Here is a 15,555-nt window from a genome sequence, read left to right as displayed (position 1 = left end):
TCCTCCTCAGCTCTGCTGCGTCCTGAGGGGAGCGCGGCTGCTCGCTGCTCAGCGCCGTCACTCACTCACAATATTTTTACCCCAAAACTTCAATAAATGAAGGGGTTGCGGTTAAATATTAATTTGCACTCAAGAATATTTTGTTGCGAAAATAACTCACACACTCAAAATCTGAGTTGGAGAAAGGTTTTCATGTCTTGATTTTTAACATCTATCGCCACACTTTAGTTTAGCGCAGTTAAAAGTAAAATATTAAACATTACGATTGTTTGTTCACCTCATATGTCAATAAGTGGACTAGTTGTTAAGATGACTATCTTTCTCAGTGACTAGTCGACTCTCAACGTAGCCACGTAGCTAGTGCGAGATGCACGAGTGAGTTTCACAACGTTACCATTTCCTGATCGTAATTCGCCTGGTAAAAAGGGTATTGGATTTTGTCTATATGGAATAAACAGTGGGCAACAATACTGGGTAAAACGCAACTTTGGCCAAGGTCTGTTTTTTAACTTTGAGTAAAGACGATGAAATGGTTTTAAAATCATTACTTAATGTTTTAGACAGAATATTTTCTAGTTTTTCAATAGATTGTCTGTTTATCAGCTTTTACTTTATTCATTTTTCTGTTTTTTATTAATAGTAGAGTAATTATAGTAATAATAATTAGTAGTACTAGTACAGTAGTAGTAGAAGTAGTCATAGTAGTACTAGTTATTCTGGCCCAACTTCCATTTTACAGTGGGTTTCCCCCCTCTGACCCACGGTTGGTTTTGAACCTTTAGTTAGATTTTTAACTTCATTTATGTTTTGTGTTTTTCTGCCACCACCATGAGAAGTGTCTCTCTTGTTCATGGACCTCAGACGCTGTCATGAGTAGCACAGATGCTTTCACCAAACCTTACAGAAGTGAACCCAAGTTGTTTCTCTCACAACAGCGAGAAGCGTCAGGAAGAGTCGGCGCTGCCAACATGAAACTCTTCATATGTTCTTGACACTCTGTCGCGGACAATATCACAAGTAATCCCACTCCTTTATCCTCCCTAAATAGAACAACAAAAGCACAATTGTCACTTCGGATTACAAGTCTCGCAGCGATCTCCAACACACTCGACCTGATCACATATGGGACGTCAGGTTTAATCCGTCAGGGTTGATCAAATAACGCGCGTGTTGGATCTAAAGCCTGCAGACGTGACACATGCTAACTCAAAGTACTCACTGGATTAAGGCTGACAAATTGCCAGATGATCTGAGGAAGCATTTTTCGCTGTGAAGTCCCACATTCCCTGATGGAATCATGACACACGATCACTGAAGACAACGGCGGTGACTACTGAACCTCACAGCTGCTTCATTGGTGACTTTTACAAGTCGTAGGGTTTGTTAAATCTTCTTCGGCATTGCACGTCATCATATTCTATTCATACTGTCCTTCAATGACAGATTCAGCTGAATAAAAGCGTCACTTCCTGTTTCTTCTGCTGGTGTCATTATACATTTGCAGGAATGGTGTTGGACTCCATGAGTTGAACTCAATAAATCTCTTGCAACAAGAGTCAGAGAGGTAAACTTGAAGGTGACGGATTAGGAAACACCCATTTAAACCTATCCACTTCCTGTCCATCTGAGCTGGTGAAGGTACTCAGTCAGATTTGTGGGACTCTACCTCTGTGTGTATCCACCTTTTAAAAAGAAGCCTAATGGATTTCTTCTCCCTGTAACTCTGTCACGGCCGTGTGTGCTGTGATAAACATGTCCACACCCTGGCCCACACATTCACAGCCTTCCGGTGATCTCTGCAAACACGCAGCACACGGACACACTGGGTGTTTGAAGAGAGACGAGGAGGATGCAGATGGCATCACCTAGGACATGTACCAGAGGTGGGTCAGCCCAAGATCTGCCTCCTCGACAGTCCAGCAACCAAGTCCAAGAGATATTGGTCTCCAGCTGTCCTTCCTGGGGAGATAGGAAACGTTGTAACTTAGAAGTAAAGACTCCCACCAGTCACTTCCATTGGGCCGAAGGGTCACGTGACCATCCCTTGTGATAGCAGGCTGAGACTGACATTTCGACCTTATGAGACACACCACACTGTTGACAACACGTTGACGTGCTGTAGCAAATCCATTTCCAGTTTCTAGTTTTCTTATTCATTGCCTGTGTGTATGACTACGCTATTGCCACCTGCTGTCCTATTGATCTCGGAATTCAGTAAACCGATTATATGGTCAAAAAAGGACAAAAAAATTGTGTATAAAAACCAGCGTGTGGATGGAGAAGGGAGGCATAGCGGAGGTACAGGTGCGTGATGTGCCTGTGGTTTCAGGTTTATTATGTGACTGCTGGTGAACGCTTTAGGGGCTTAGGAGCTTGCCAATATACAAGGCAGTCTGCGCCAGCAAAACCATCCAGGTATGAATTGTCATTGTTTCATTCTGTCCACTGAAGGGACTGAAAATAAGAGGCTTTGTGGAAAGAAACCAGCATGCCTCTATATCAGCGACTCTACCTGTGGTGTTGTTGAGTCATTTGGATAATGGAACACGTCATAGTGGTTCAGTCTCGCTGTCCAAAAACACACAGAGCTTGATCTAACATCAGAGCTTAGACATGGAGCGCCACCTATTGCAGCTCTGGCGACACTCTTTCATGAACCCCTCAGCCCATCACTATCTATAGGTGTGTGCATGGGCATCTGGTTCATCCTCTCTTGACAAAACATCTCCTTGTGAGGACCTTATGCCTTTGTGGGGACCAATTCAATGGACCCTACAAATCCAAGCTTCTATATGAGGATGAAGGCATCAAAATATCATTGTGTCATTGTGATTAGGTTTTGGATGGTTAGGTAAAGGGTGAGAGGAACATACAGCGGAAAATGGATGAAAAGATGAGGCCAAAGTGAAAACAATCTGAAGGCAATTCAACACTAAACATTCGATTGACTACGAATCTCAGTGGAAGTAACACTTCACACTTAAATAACGATTGAAATTTGTTGCACTCCGGCCACAGTTCTTGTTACGCTGTCGACATGTGAAATGATTTATTGCCCTGGACCACCCCTGAAGGTTCACAGATCAATATCATACGCATCTGGATGTGCCAGGCAGAGGGAACATGCAGATGTCAGACACAAACTGGGTCAAACTACATTAACACATGACCTGATTCTGGAGCTGAAAAGTGGCAGGAATCCATCTGCCTCTGAGACTGACTCATGACCAAACGCATGAGAGAGTTGGAACCAAGTTGAAAGATAGTGGGATCTTTATGTTTACGGTGACTCAAACTAGCTCCCTGCTCTGAAAGATAAAGCATTTCTCAACTTGAAGAAGCTGCCTGGACTGCCTTCACCTCGTGTCCAGTGATGTCACCAGATAAAAAAAAAAAAGGAAGAGAAAAGAAAAGTCACCCACGGCAAGGGTGTCTTTTAATGTCGGAATTAAGACAGAAGAATTTCACAAGCTGCTATTTGGCAGCCGGAAATAGTTTGAGTAGCTCTGCCTTGCAGCTTCTTGTCTGCACGAATGTCATTTTCGTTCATCATCAGAGGTCACCTTGTGACAAAAAGACTCAGAGTGGCGTCAAGGTCTGGACGCAGGAGACACTGTATTTGAATCACTTTTGCATCTGATTGTTTCGAATTGTGGAGAGAATTTCTGGAGAAGTGAGTCAGGTCTAAATTGGCGTCCCCAGCTTCTTCATTTGCTTGATGACCTGCTATTTGCCTCACTGCTTCCTGAATACTGGGCAGAAAAACAAGCTGGACGGACGTCGCGCAGCGGGGAAGACGCCATTACCATAATAGAAAGACAAATTGAAAGACTGGCCTTAGGCTCAATATTCTCTTTTTTGCCTGATAGAAATGTGTCTGTATATGTTGTGTAAGTCATATTATACAAACAAAACAGGATTGAATGCAACAACATTGACGCCTTTACTTTCTTGGAAGAAGATTTTCAAACAATATGTATACTAAAAATAAATAAAATAAAATTTTAAAAATCCTACAGAGCAGGGGTTCTTCGATTTTTCATCTACTTACACGTAAACAAAAAAAAACCTTGTGAAATGACTTGAAACCATGTGATCATCGCAAAGATATTTATTTGTCATCGAAAAGTCCAACCAGCAGCAGAACCAGGTACAAAGTCATATTCATCAAATTTACTCAAGAAATCTACTCAAACTGTTGAGGAAATTGGAAAAACAGAATCACATTCTGAATAAAATAAATATAATAAAACCATGTCTACATATCATAAAATAAAAATAGTATATTTTATTTATACTCCAAAGAATATATAAATGAAGTGTAAATAAAAGTATCGCCATAAAATGTTCTAATTAATTGTCAAAACTGCTTCTGCAGTTGCATACATAAACAGTTTTTACTGTTGGGGTGGCATCACTTTCTTTATCATTTTTTTTCTTTTCAATAACTTCTGTTGACTATGATAGATTTGCAGCTGTCAAGTCAATGCAGTGACACACTACTGCCACCATATGTGGCTAATGTATTCAAACTGAGCGTCTCACGGCCCAAAGGTGTAAAACAAGAAAACTTTATGCGGCCCTCTATGGGGCGCTCGTGGTCCGCCCATGGGCCCCCGGCCCTGTGGTGAAGAATCGCTGCTCTAGAGCTCTCCCAACTGCCTTCACCTTGTCCAATACAAATCCCAGGCAAGACGAGCCTCACGGTTGTTGCTGTTGTTTTCACATCAGTTGGGTCTGTAAGCATCTCGGGACTCCACAAGCATCTGGTGAAACCCGAGCAAAGTTGAAAGAAGAATGAAAGCAAAAGAAGGTGAGTAGGATAAACATTGAGGTTCATGGATGTGGTAACGGTAGGTGTGACTGGGAGGCTGAGGTGGAGGAGACTGACTCGCTGTGGCAGGGTCTGACATGAAAGGCCGACAGAAGAAGAAGCAAAAGACAGGGCTGACATCCCTAATAAACATGAGTGAAATAGTCAACAGAAGTGTTAACAGCAGATACTTGTTGATGCCAGAATACCAGAACAAAGTACACAAGAAGAGCGTGACTCTCCTCCTACTGAGCTACATGGCTGTTTTCTCCTTGTTCTTTAATATTAACTTCCTCGTAGGTCATTAGTGCGAGCACAACATTAAACCCTGCTTGTGTGTTCATGCTGCTTACAAAAGTTAATTAGCTGCCAGATGCGATTTTTCAGTGAAAGTTCATCACTGTGGGAAACTCTCAGCAGGCTCCCTGCTCTCGCTGTCATTAACATACATGTTCATACGTGTCAACATCAACATTTCGTGAGAAGTCTCAGGAAAAGTTCAGCTGGATCGTTCTCACTAGCTGGCTGCGAACAGCTGACTTTCCTGACACTTTTGACCGTTTCCTGGGCGTACAGAGACCCTGTTATGAGGTTGTGTTGACGCAGAGGAAGAGAGCTCCTCGTCTCACCCTAGGTAACTGGAATCGTCTGCAACGCGTAAGATTGAAAAACAATGAAAAGAAATGAATTTGAATGTTTAAAATGCTATAAAAATAAGCACAGTAGACGATAGGGGAACATTAATTTCTGGCCTGTTTGCTTTAAAGCTATCAGACCGTAAATATCTTCAAGAAACTAAGGCTAACTTAAAACAGTTTGCCTATATTTTGCTCCCCTCAAGAGCACCACAGAATCCTCCTCAGTGAGCAGATCACTCTGAGTGCCAGTCAACCTGAGTGTAATGTGTTCTGGAATGTGGACAGAAGCCGGCGTGCCCTCTGGAAGCAGGCGTCCAAAAGCATAAACTCAACAAAAACAAGACGTAGGTGCTCCCCGAGCGGGAATAGAGCAGAGGCCTGCTCCCTGGGGAGCTGGGTCACCACATCCACAAAATGTATCAAAACGGATTCTAAATTCTGTCAAACCTATCAGTTAGCCGTGACAAGAAATCTTAGCGTGAGATGCCAGCGATCGCATGTGAAGAGTCAAATGTAAGGTAACTTTCAGGAAGTAATATTTTCGACCGTTGGATTATTGCCGAACATTTGTTTTAGCCAACTGTTTAAACTGCTTTATCGGAACTTTGAACTAGATACAGGCCTTTAAATGCTGAGGTAGGCGTCGGCACAGCATGATAAAGACAGTGGAACGCTCAAGGCATCTCTTAGTGTTCTGTACCTGTGGACTGTATCCTGTCCTGTGACTGGTGGCGTTCGCCTGGGCACTCGACTTTCCTTATACAGTGGTACCTCGGTCCTTGACCACAATCCGTTCCAGAACGTCGTTCGAGACGTGAATTGTTCAAAATCTGAATTGATTTGTCTCATTACAGTGAATAGGAAAAGAAGTAATGCGTTCCAAGCCTTAAAATAGTCTTTTGTAGGAGTGAATGTAGAGTGTCTGCTGCAGGTGGCTGTTCCTCTATGTGTGTGGCCGCTGCATGTGGGAGGGGTTGCCGAGTGAGTGACGTCTCTCCAGAAGTGAAGAGGTGCCCGGTGCGTGTCCAGCTCTGAATGTGCGCTTCTGTGCAGTTTGGCTGTGACAAAGTCATAAACCAAGTCACGCTCTGTCCCAGACTCGCCTCATCCCTGTCCCAGCTCCAGCCCACAACAGGACATCAAACCCTGGAGTGAGCGCTCCAGCCTCGGAGGTGTGGAGAGCGAGCACCTCCCCTGTGACACTCTACCATGGTCCAGTGAGGAGACAGGAAAGGTTTTACACCTCAATATGAAGAAAAAATAGTCAGTACATGTAGCTAACGGGACAAGTCTGCATACAGAGGCTGCGTTATACACAATAACAAAGCGCGTCGTGGGTCAGCTGATCGGTCCACGCACGCTATGTTTTTTTCCGGCTTATTTCAGGGGCGTTCGAGTTCTGGAGTTTCGTTCGAAATCCAAAGCAAAAAAATCTCCAAATTTTTGTTTGAACTCTGATTTGTTCGAATTCCGGGACTTTCAAAAACAGAGGTACCACTGTATTTTGAATCCTTCCGCTGTACAACGCAGATGTGTCGCTCTTTGAGAAGGTCATGAAAGCCTATCTCCTGTTGTCCTACAGTAACAAAGATATTTTTATTTTAGAACTGATCAGCCGGAGGCATTGAAAAGCCTAGCGAAGCAAACCACTTCCGTACTAGTGTGCCACAAAAAGCATCTCTCTTTCTGGCAAGATCATGAATCCTGTGTACCTATATAGAATCAGGATGTGATGTCACTAGGGGAAGCTGGATGTTGTTGAGTGACAGCTCAGGAAAATGACGTGCGATAAAAAAACAAAACAAAAAACAATTACATCCGTCTAAAAATGAAAAGTTGTCAAAATTAAAAAGGAAATTGTTGTGAAACCAATGTAGTCCTGCGGCAGTAGTATTACCATATTTTTGAGGAAAGCATTTGGTCGTGTACATTGTATGTACGAAAGCTGTAAACAATCCATGAGATTCCATGATCAAATATAATAAATGTACTGTGTTATGAGTGCCGATGTAACCCTAAATTCATGGCTCAAATTTCTGACTCTTACAAAGAAATTCGTAATCCGGCCTTTTGACATTTCTTTTGAAAATAATATGTATAACAACAAAAAAAAAAAGACGTTCACTCTGTAAATGTGGTTGTGTAGTTGGAAGCAATGTTGGCTGGAAATCGATTGCTTTTGTCTTGCAAAATATGCTACAGCTATTGTTTTCTTTACTCTAGTACGGTGATTCTTAACCATATGGCTGGGGCCCATGGTTGGGCCGCGAGTGCCCCCTAGAGGGCACCTACAAGTTTTTGCTTGTACATTTGGGCGGTGAGGGCCACGAGACGCTCAGTTCTAATACATTAGCCAATGTATATCTGTGACAGTTAACAACTATGGAGAAGTTCTTGAAAAGAAAAAAGTGACGAAGAAAGTGATGGCGCCCCCAACAGTAAAACGTGTTCATGAAAGCACCTGCTGAAGCAGTTTTAAGATTAATTAGAACATTTTAATGGCGATACTTTCAATTATTCTTACTTATATCTTCTATGGAGTTTAAACAAAATACATTCTTTTTATGTTATGATATTTAGACGTGGATTGATTATTATTTTTCTTTTTTTTCCATAGTAAATTTGATAAATTTGACTTGGCTGGATGGACGGATTTTCGATGACAAATAAATATATTTGCAATGATCACATGGTTTCATCTCATTTCACAAGGTTTTAGGGTTTTTTTATGTGTAAGTTAGTTAAATATGGTTATTGATCACAAATGAAATCAAGATGAATGACACAGTTCTATTACTTGAATGGGCCCCGGGCCCATTTTGTCTAGGAAAGGTGGGCCCCGAGATCAATACACTGAATTCTTATAGATGACTGGTTGAAAAAAAAACTGTTTACCTAGAAGATATAGATCTATTTATAGTGATCGAAGGTATAAATATGCAGAGTAGTTGTACGTTAAAAGTTCAAGTCACTTGACTGGATCTTTTGCGGGTGAGTGTTGGGGTCAGATCCACGTGGTGGGTCAGCCCTCTGTAATTGTCTCGGCTCCTCAGCGTGTGGCAGCACTACTCTCCCGAATTACAGTCTGGTGAAAGAGAAAAGCAAACACCATTGTAATTCCAAGGTCAGCAAAGGTTGTTACATCCAGCATGTTCAGCAAGATAGTGTGAGGATAAAAGATGCACGAGAAGTGCAATGGAAACCTCAGACATCCGTCCGTTCAGCATCATTCACATTAGCGCCAGGCAGCTAAACACTTACTTTAATTTAATAACAGACTGCACGAGTTTAAGACAGTGAGAGCTGCTTAGTGGAGTTGCTTACCTGTAATTCTCAATGCAAAATGCCCATGTAGCAGTTGCAAATCGAGTGGGAAGACACGCAGAGGTTGAAGAACTTCATCATAACCTGAGGTACACTTTGTAAATCCGTTGACCTATATAGATAGTCGTCGCGTATCAGAACTTCAATAAACCGAAGCACATGGACTACGAAACTCTTAACTTTGTATTCCTGACAGACTCGCAGGCTCTGCCCTGCAGCGCGGAGGCTTGTCACACTGTGTTAGGGAGCGAAAGGCCAGCACACAGTGAGGCGTCCTCTGCTCACTGTTCTGCTGCCCAACATGATCCGTCTGAGCTTAGAGCTGGTAATGTAGAGCTCAGTGATGATCGCAACATAAAAATATAGTAGCTAGAACAACATACAGACCCAGACCTGTTTGGTGCGTTGACATTATTCTTCTGTTCCTCCGTCACTAAATTGAAGAACAGCTACACGTCTTTGAAGCTGTCTGAAGCCACCGCTGAAACTCTTTGAAAGTCAGAATTTATTTATTTGAAGCCATTTGTCGCAGCCATAAATCCTTGAAAAAGTTCGACAGACTGATGCTTTAGAAGGTCGTAGAGCTCAGGAGTGAAACACACCATTAGGCTCCTTTCTTGTTTTAAAGAGCTGGGAGTGTTTGTTTTTGCTCGGGGGGTGCAGACAATAAATATGTCAATAGCATAGCAGACTGCTGCCCAACTGGAGAGGAAGAAATGTCCCTAATGTGGAGGTTGCTTTATTTCTGATAGATTGCCACGTCAAGGCTTAAAAGTTGTCTCTCTTTGTTTAAGCTATCTTGTGGGAGCGGTGTGAATGGATGCTATTAAAGTGCACACACTTCTGTGAGGCTTGTCGCAGACACTTCTTCCTCGTGGGATGGAACAGAGCAGATCTCAAGCTTCACACCGGTCTCATCCACTGGTTACCTGGGCTGAATAGAAAAAATACATCTGTATTAACATAGCAGTATTCCACAGCCCCACGTCAGGTGACACCTAGTGAGGCGGAACTATGATGTGATTTAAATGTACGTCGTGATTTGGGATCGCTGCCTCACACTTTTCTGTGAAGGGTGCGCTGATTTATTTATTGCTATAATTAATCATTCAGAAGTGCCACTTACCTGGCAAATCGTCCGTGGTTTGTAAGTGTCATGGTGACGTCTGAATGTAGCTCATTGATCTGACTCACCGAGGAGGACGAGGAAGAAAAGTCCAAATGAAATGAACTGAAATTGACTCTCACCACATGCTGCAGGGTTTCAATTAGAATTTCTAAAGGCATGTTTACTGGGTTGGAGGTGAATTCAGCACATATTTTCTGTGATGAGAGGACGTTTGGAAAATTGCTTTCCTGGACCAGGTAATAGTTCAGTTACTGTGGCTGTGCTTCATCCAAATGTGTCGAATGGATCCTGAAGTATCACTCCACATGGGTCTGACGCCCCTCTGTCACTCAAGGCTTTGCTCCTGGATTATTTATGGTTGCAAAAAACATTGCCAGGTGTGATGAAGGCTGTAGCTTGAGTTTTACCACGCAAGGCCTCCAGCTGGACTTGTATTGTGTGATGCCACTCCTGCACTTATGCCCCGCCATTCATAACCCCCCGGGAGAGTATGTGACTGAAGGTAATGACTCATTTCTGCTGTACAAAACGATCTTTGCATGAATCGTTTTACAGTGTGAGAACAAGCCCTTCCAACCCGCTCCAGAGAGCTGTTAACTTTATTCCCTTTGTCTTTGGTTCCCGCTCTCACACTCAATAAAGAACTACTTTTCCCTCTGAGTCGTGTTTTGGGCCGGCCGTAGCATTATCCATGAAGCAGAGAGCCCTCTCAAGAGGAACTCTATTTCCTCCATGTTGCTCCAAGTGTTTCTGTTTTACATTGAAGAAAAGCTGCGCACACAAAGGAAGTGAAAGGTGGTGTTGACTTAACACCTGATGTTGCCGTTTTCTGACATTCACCGGCAATATACTTTCTATCATGTCAACAGTGTCATGTCAACAGTCGGCAGGACGTCTTGTACAGTTGGAGCAGTTTGAGCGGTATTGATGCTCTATTTTTTCTTGTCGCAGTTAGAATGGAAGAAAAAAGGATGTGAGAAATGGCAGTTGAGTTTGACAGATAAATCACCAGTCGATCAGGTCGGTCAAAATGACTGGACGGCTGCCATCAGGGTCTGACAGCTCCCAGGTGGTACATGTGAGAAAAGCCGCTCGTTTACATGTGAAGTCATTTTAGAGGCACAATTACGAGCCACAAAGTGTCTAGAATGTGGGAGTAAAGGAGGCGGCTGAGGTTTGGGGCGACAGCGTTGAAGCCTGTTTCGAGTGACATTTGTTGCTTTCAAAAGCTCAGCTTGAGAAATCGGTGGCCCGTCAACAAGTCACAGTGTGTGACCCAGTCAGGGTTCAGATTCTGCTGTGTTGTTTGGAGATAGAAAATTGATCAGCAAGATCAATAAATGGATGTGAAGCTGATCATTGCAGGAATTCACGACTCACCAAGCTGATCGAATGGACCCAGAGACAGCAGTGTCCAAGTCGGTTTTGGTTTTTTAAGGGTGGATTCGATTAAAAAAATAATCTAGTCAATAAGAGAATTTATGATCACTTAATCTCAATTCATCACAGTTTAATGGTATAAGAATATTTACCACAGGAAGCCACATTTTTCAATGTGACTGAATGTGGTATATTACTGAATCAAATGATGGAGCCATACATACATTTAAACAACAAAATATTGTTTATTCTGCATCAGTTTGACAATAGCACAATAAATCAGGATGGTAGCTATATTCAAGTTTTTATATCACCTTATTTAAACTAAAGCTCTTTTCATGTCTTGAAAATATTTGGATAAGAATTTCGATTTTATAAGAATTTCAAGTCCATTCAGAGTAGTGGAAACCCTGGCCATTGTGGAGTGAAAAACCTCCCTGTTGTTGTTATCATCCTAGCTGCCACGTGTCTTGTGTTATAGAACAGTAAATAAAGCCAAACAATTCTGCCTCCACTCTCTGCCCTGCTGACCCCACTTTAGACTCTGCCTCTGTAGATTGCGTTTTTTAAACACAGCATGACAGGTAGGAGGATGTCGCTTTGGCAGCACACCAAGTGTTGCCAAGTCAAGCTGGGGCTTCGTGTGTCGTTATGGGATTAATGCTGGAGAATAAATGCATCTTATGTCAAAGAGGGGCTGTGGCTTCCTGAATCTTCCTGAATAAATCGGAGACTCTGCCGCTCTATAATCTTCTCTCCAAATGAAAGCTGGTTTGAATTGTATTCATGTATCACCATCCTACAAATGGTGAAGACAAACACAGATTAGACACGGTAGCTTACAGAAGAGCTGGTGAGCTGGCACACTTCCAGTGTTTGAACCCAGGGAGTCGTTGAGTTTCTCTTCACCATCCGCCCCTGAGTGTAAATGCATTTTTATTCTTCTTCTCCAGGTATCGTCTCGCTCATTTCTCTGGTGGTCCTCTCCTACGATCGCTACACAACCTTGACCGTTTACAACAAGCGTGGACCCAACTACCGCAAGCCTCTGCTGGCTGTCGGAGGGTCGTGGCTGTACTCTCTGTTCTGGACGGTGCCGCCTCTGCTCGGCTGGAGCCGCTACGACATCGAGGGAGCAGGGACGAGCTGCTCGGTCTCCTGGACGGTCCCCACGGCTCAGTCCCATGCCTACATTATCTGCCTCTTCACCTTCTGTCTGGGCATCCCCATCCTGGTGATGATCTACTGCTACAGCAGGCTTCTCTGGGCGGTCAAGCAGGTAGAGTTGGCCCTCGGCTGTTCTAAGGACAGACTTCTTTTTCTAGCCATTCCACAAGTTTTGTTGTCCCATCGATGTTTTCCCTATCTGGGTTTTGTCTTTCTTATCTAAGTGAGTCCATTGTTAATCTTCTTAAACGGGCCCTCTTCACCTACAGCAGGTCTCCTGACAGTTAAGCAGATTTGCCGATGCCTTTTATCTTGACCAGGATCTAATCTCGCCTGCACAGCTTTATTCTGGGAAAACACCATCATCCCAAGAGATTTGAATCCCAGAGCGTTCCTAATGTACAAATTGCCTTTTAGATAAACTTCAGAGATGGTTTTGAAACTTTGCCTGACCTGCAGATTTTTCATCCCCACATTCAAGGTTTTTATTAGTTAGTTTAAGTGAGTTTACATAAGGCTGTCATCTTGATACATTAAATATCATACTACATAAATAAATAAACAAAGTGAATAATAATACGTTTATTTCATGATCACTGTGCATGTGAAGAAAATTAAGTTATTTATAATTCATATAATCAAAGGCAATATCAATAGTGGCTTTTAAAAAATATTAATTCATAAAAAATATTTCAAATGAAATTAAAAAAAATGGTCAAACAGCATCAAAACAAAGTGGTTTAAAACAAGGCACAACTTAAAAAACATGCGAAGAAAGGAGGGTCTACTCGTGTACAATATGAATGTGGTTGGGAAACATTGAAGCGAGAGCAAAAGAAGCAAAAGAATAGCAGAACAGGAAGTGGAGGTTCATTCGGATCTCCTCTGCCCTCCATCGAAAAAAAACACCCAGAATGCTTCACATATTTTCAGCCGATAAAAAATGAGAAGAAGCTAAAAATGTGAGTATTTCCTTTGTTACTAAATATTATGAAAACCATTATATTATTTTAGCCCACATTACAGATTAGTTACCTTGCATGACATTCACTTTTATTATACAATCTTTGGTCAATCTTCCTCTTCTGAACTGACAGACTGAACGCTGCTTTGTGAAATTCCGCCCCCCATAGTGTGAGCATGTATCTGAATTTCTAAGTCACATACAGCCCTTAACCCTTGATTTGGAGGGCTAAAGTTGAGAGTTAGGAGTGAGGATTGTTTACCTTGCGGGTTAAGGATCCAAAGGAATCTAAATTCACCCTGAGTCTCAACTTCGTGGCAATTTTAATTCCATATAACCTCCACAAGGCCAGATGAATACTGGCACAGAGTCCATCGGCCAGGACTGTGTGGAAGTGTTGGAGCCGTTTGAACTGCTTTGCCATTGAATAAGGCAAGCTAACCTCATACTACTGGACTGATGATTCAGATGCGAGCCAACCTGAAAGCAAGTCACCAGTCCCATCTGACACTGAGTGAGGAGTTGTGGAAACCACCAAGGGTGTTTGGCTGAACTTTATTTGCATCTATAGGCTGCCTGAGGGGACAGAGCGACGGCTGCCCAGCGCAGTGCGCTGCTGCAGACCGAGAGTGGAGCTCACGGCCCAGTCACACAAACTTTGACCCACTTCCGTCTGACCAGCACTTTGGGATAGTAAGATCCAGACCACACAGACTGAGGAGCAGCTTGGGCTCCGGAACTTCGGAACTGTTTTGCTTTATATGTGCCTAAGCGACGGCTTTTGAGGAAACCTGCTGGAAGTTGGATCACTTTGACTGCTGATCGATGAGTCAGTCTTTCTGTTCAAAATGAAAGAATCAACTCAGAGAAGAATCAGTTCAGATCACTCATCACATCAGCAACAAAGACAGAGAGACCAAATGCTCTCATCCATTTGTATACGTGTCACCCATTCAGATGAGCCAGTCGCCTCCTGCTGTGCCGCCTAGTTGGTAGAGTCGGCAGCGCTCACACCATTCAATGAGAGGGGGATACGTTTCATTTGCTGCAATGAATTATGGGTCGCAAAACACATGGGTTTTCCTTTGTACCACAGCGAGAGAATATCACACTGTCATAAAACATACATTGCCGGATTGGTGGGGTCTGGTCAATAATGATGGTTTATCAAAAACATTATGACCACCCTGACTGAAGCTGATGGCTAAATGAGATAGAATACGTAAGTAGTGATCTCAGAGCAACAATAAGTGAGATGAACATAGTTCTATCCTGATCCTAACCCCAACCGTAGACTCAGGGAAAGGGATATTTTCAACCAACTAGGTGGCGCTCATAGAATGGGCGATAACAGCCTTTTTGTATTAGGAACATCAGGCACAGGAGGAGCCTACTGGTCCATCGGATCGATGGGTGATATGTACTCTGAAAACCACCCAGTCAATGGGATGACTGCATCCGTACAGGGAGCATCAACATGGGTTCAGTACTAAACCACTACCTCAGGTCATTTCAGATGCTTGTAGCACCTCATACTGTTGGCACTTTCCGCTAAGTATGATGAAGCTGCGGTCATAATAATTTGGTATTCCTCTGCACCGTTATCTGAGTCGCAAACAACTCTGCACGCTCAGGATCAAACAATTAACCCCCCCAAATACAATTGTTAGAACACTGTGATGTTACAAATTTTCTTTGTTTTTAGCAAGAACATTTCGGTGGCACTTTAAGGCCTCGTGTGTTTTTCACATTTTTCATTGTAGACTGAGATGGTTTGGACATGTACAGAGGAGAGAGAGCCAGTCCATTGGTAGATGAAGATGTTGAGGTTGGAACTGCCAGGCAGAAGGTGGAGAGGAAGGCCAAAGAGGAGAGTTATGGAGGTGGTGAAGGAGGACATGAGGTCTGTAGGTTTGAGAGAAGAGGAAGCAGAGGACAGGGTGAGATGGAGGAAGATGTGGAAACCCTTGAAGGCAGAAGCCGAAAGAGAAAGAAGACATCACTCTGGAGGTGTTGTTCCCTTATATTTGGAAAGAATCCTGAGGAGAACAGTGTGTACCAAGAACAATCCAATGGTGTGTACAGACACATACAGTATAAGGACCAGCAAGCTTCAGTGTGGCCAGCCCGAGTTGCTGCT

The 15,555-nt window shown here is 43.0% G+C and overlaps 1 protein-coding gene across 1 annotated transcript in view; it reads left to right on the top strand.

Moving 5' to 3' along the window:
* tmtops2b (teleost multiple tissue opsin 2b) overlaps positions 1–15,555 on the top strand; it is a 48,081-nt gene that overhangs the window by 15,218 nt on the left and 17,308 nt on the right. Inside the window, exon 2 of the mRNA XM_053876587.1 lies at positions 12,238–12,563. Within this exon, the coding sequence (XP_053732562.1) occupies positions 12,238–12,563 (326 nt within the window). The remainder of the gene's footprint in view (positions 1–12,237; positions 12,564–15,555) is intronic.

The sequence above is a fragment of the Synchiropus splendidus genome, chromosome 10, assembly GCF_027744825.2.
Source record: "Synchiropus splendidus isolate RoL2022-P1 chromosome 10, RoL_Sspl_1.0, whole genome shotgun sequence".
In the NCBI taxonomy this organism is placed as follows: domain Eukaryota; kingdom Metazoa; phylum Chordata; class Actinopteri; order Syngnathiformes; family Callionymidae; genus Synchiropus; species Synchiropus splendidus.
The sequence above is the reverse complement of the archived record's forward strand: the minus strand, read 5'-3'. Positions and strand labels throughout refer to the sequence as shown.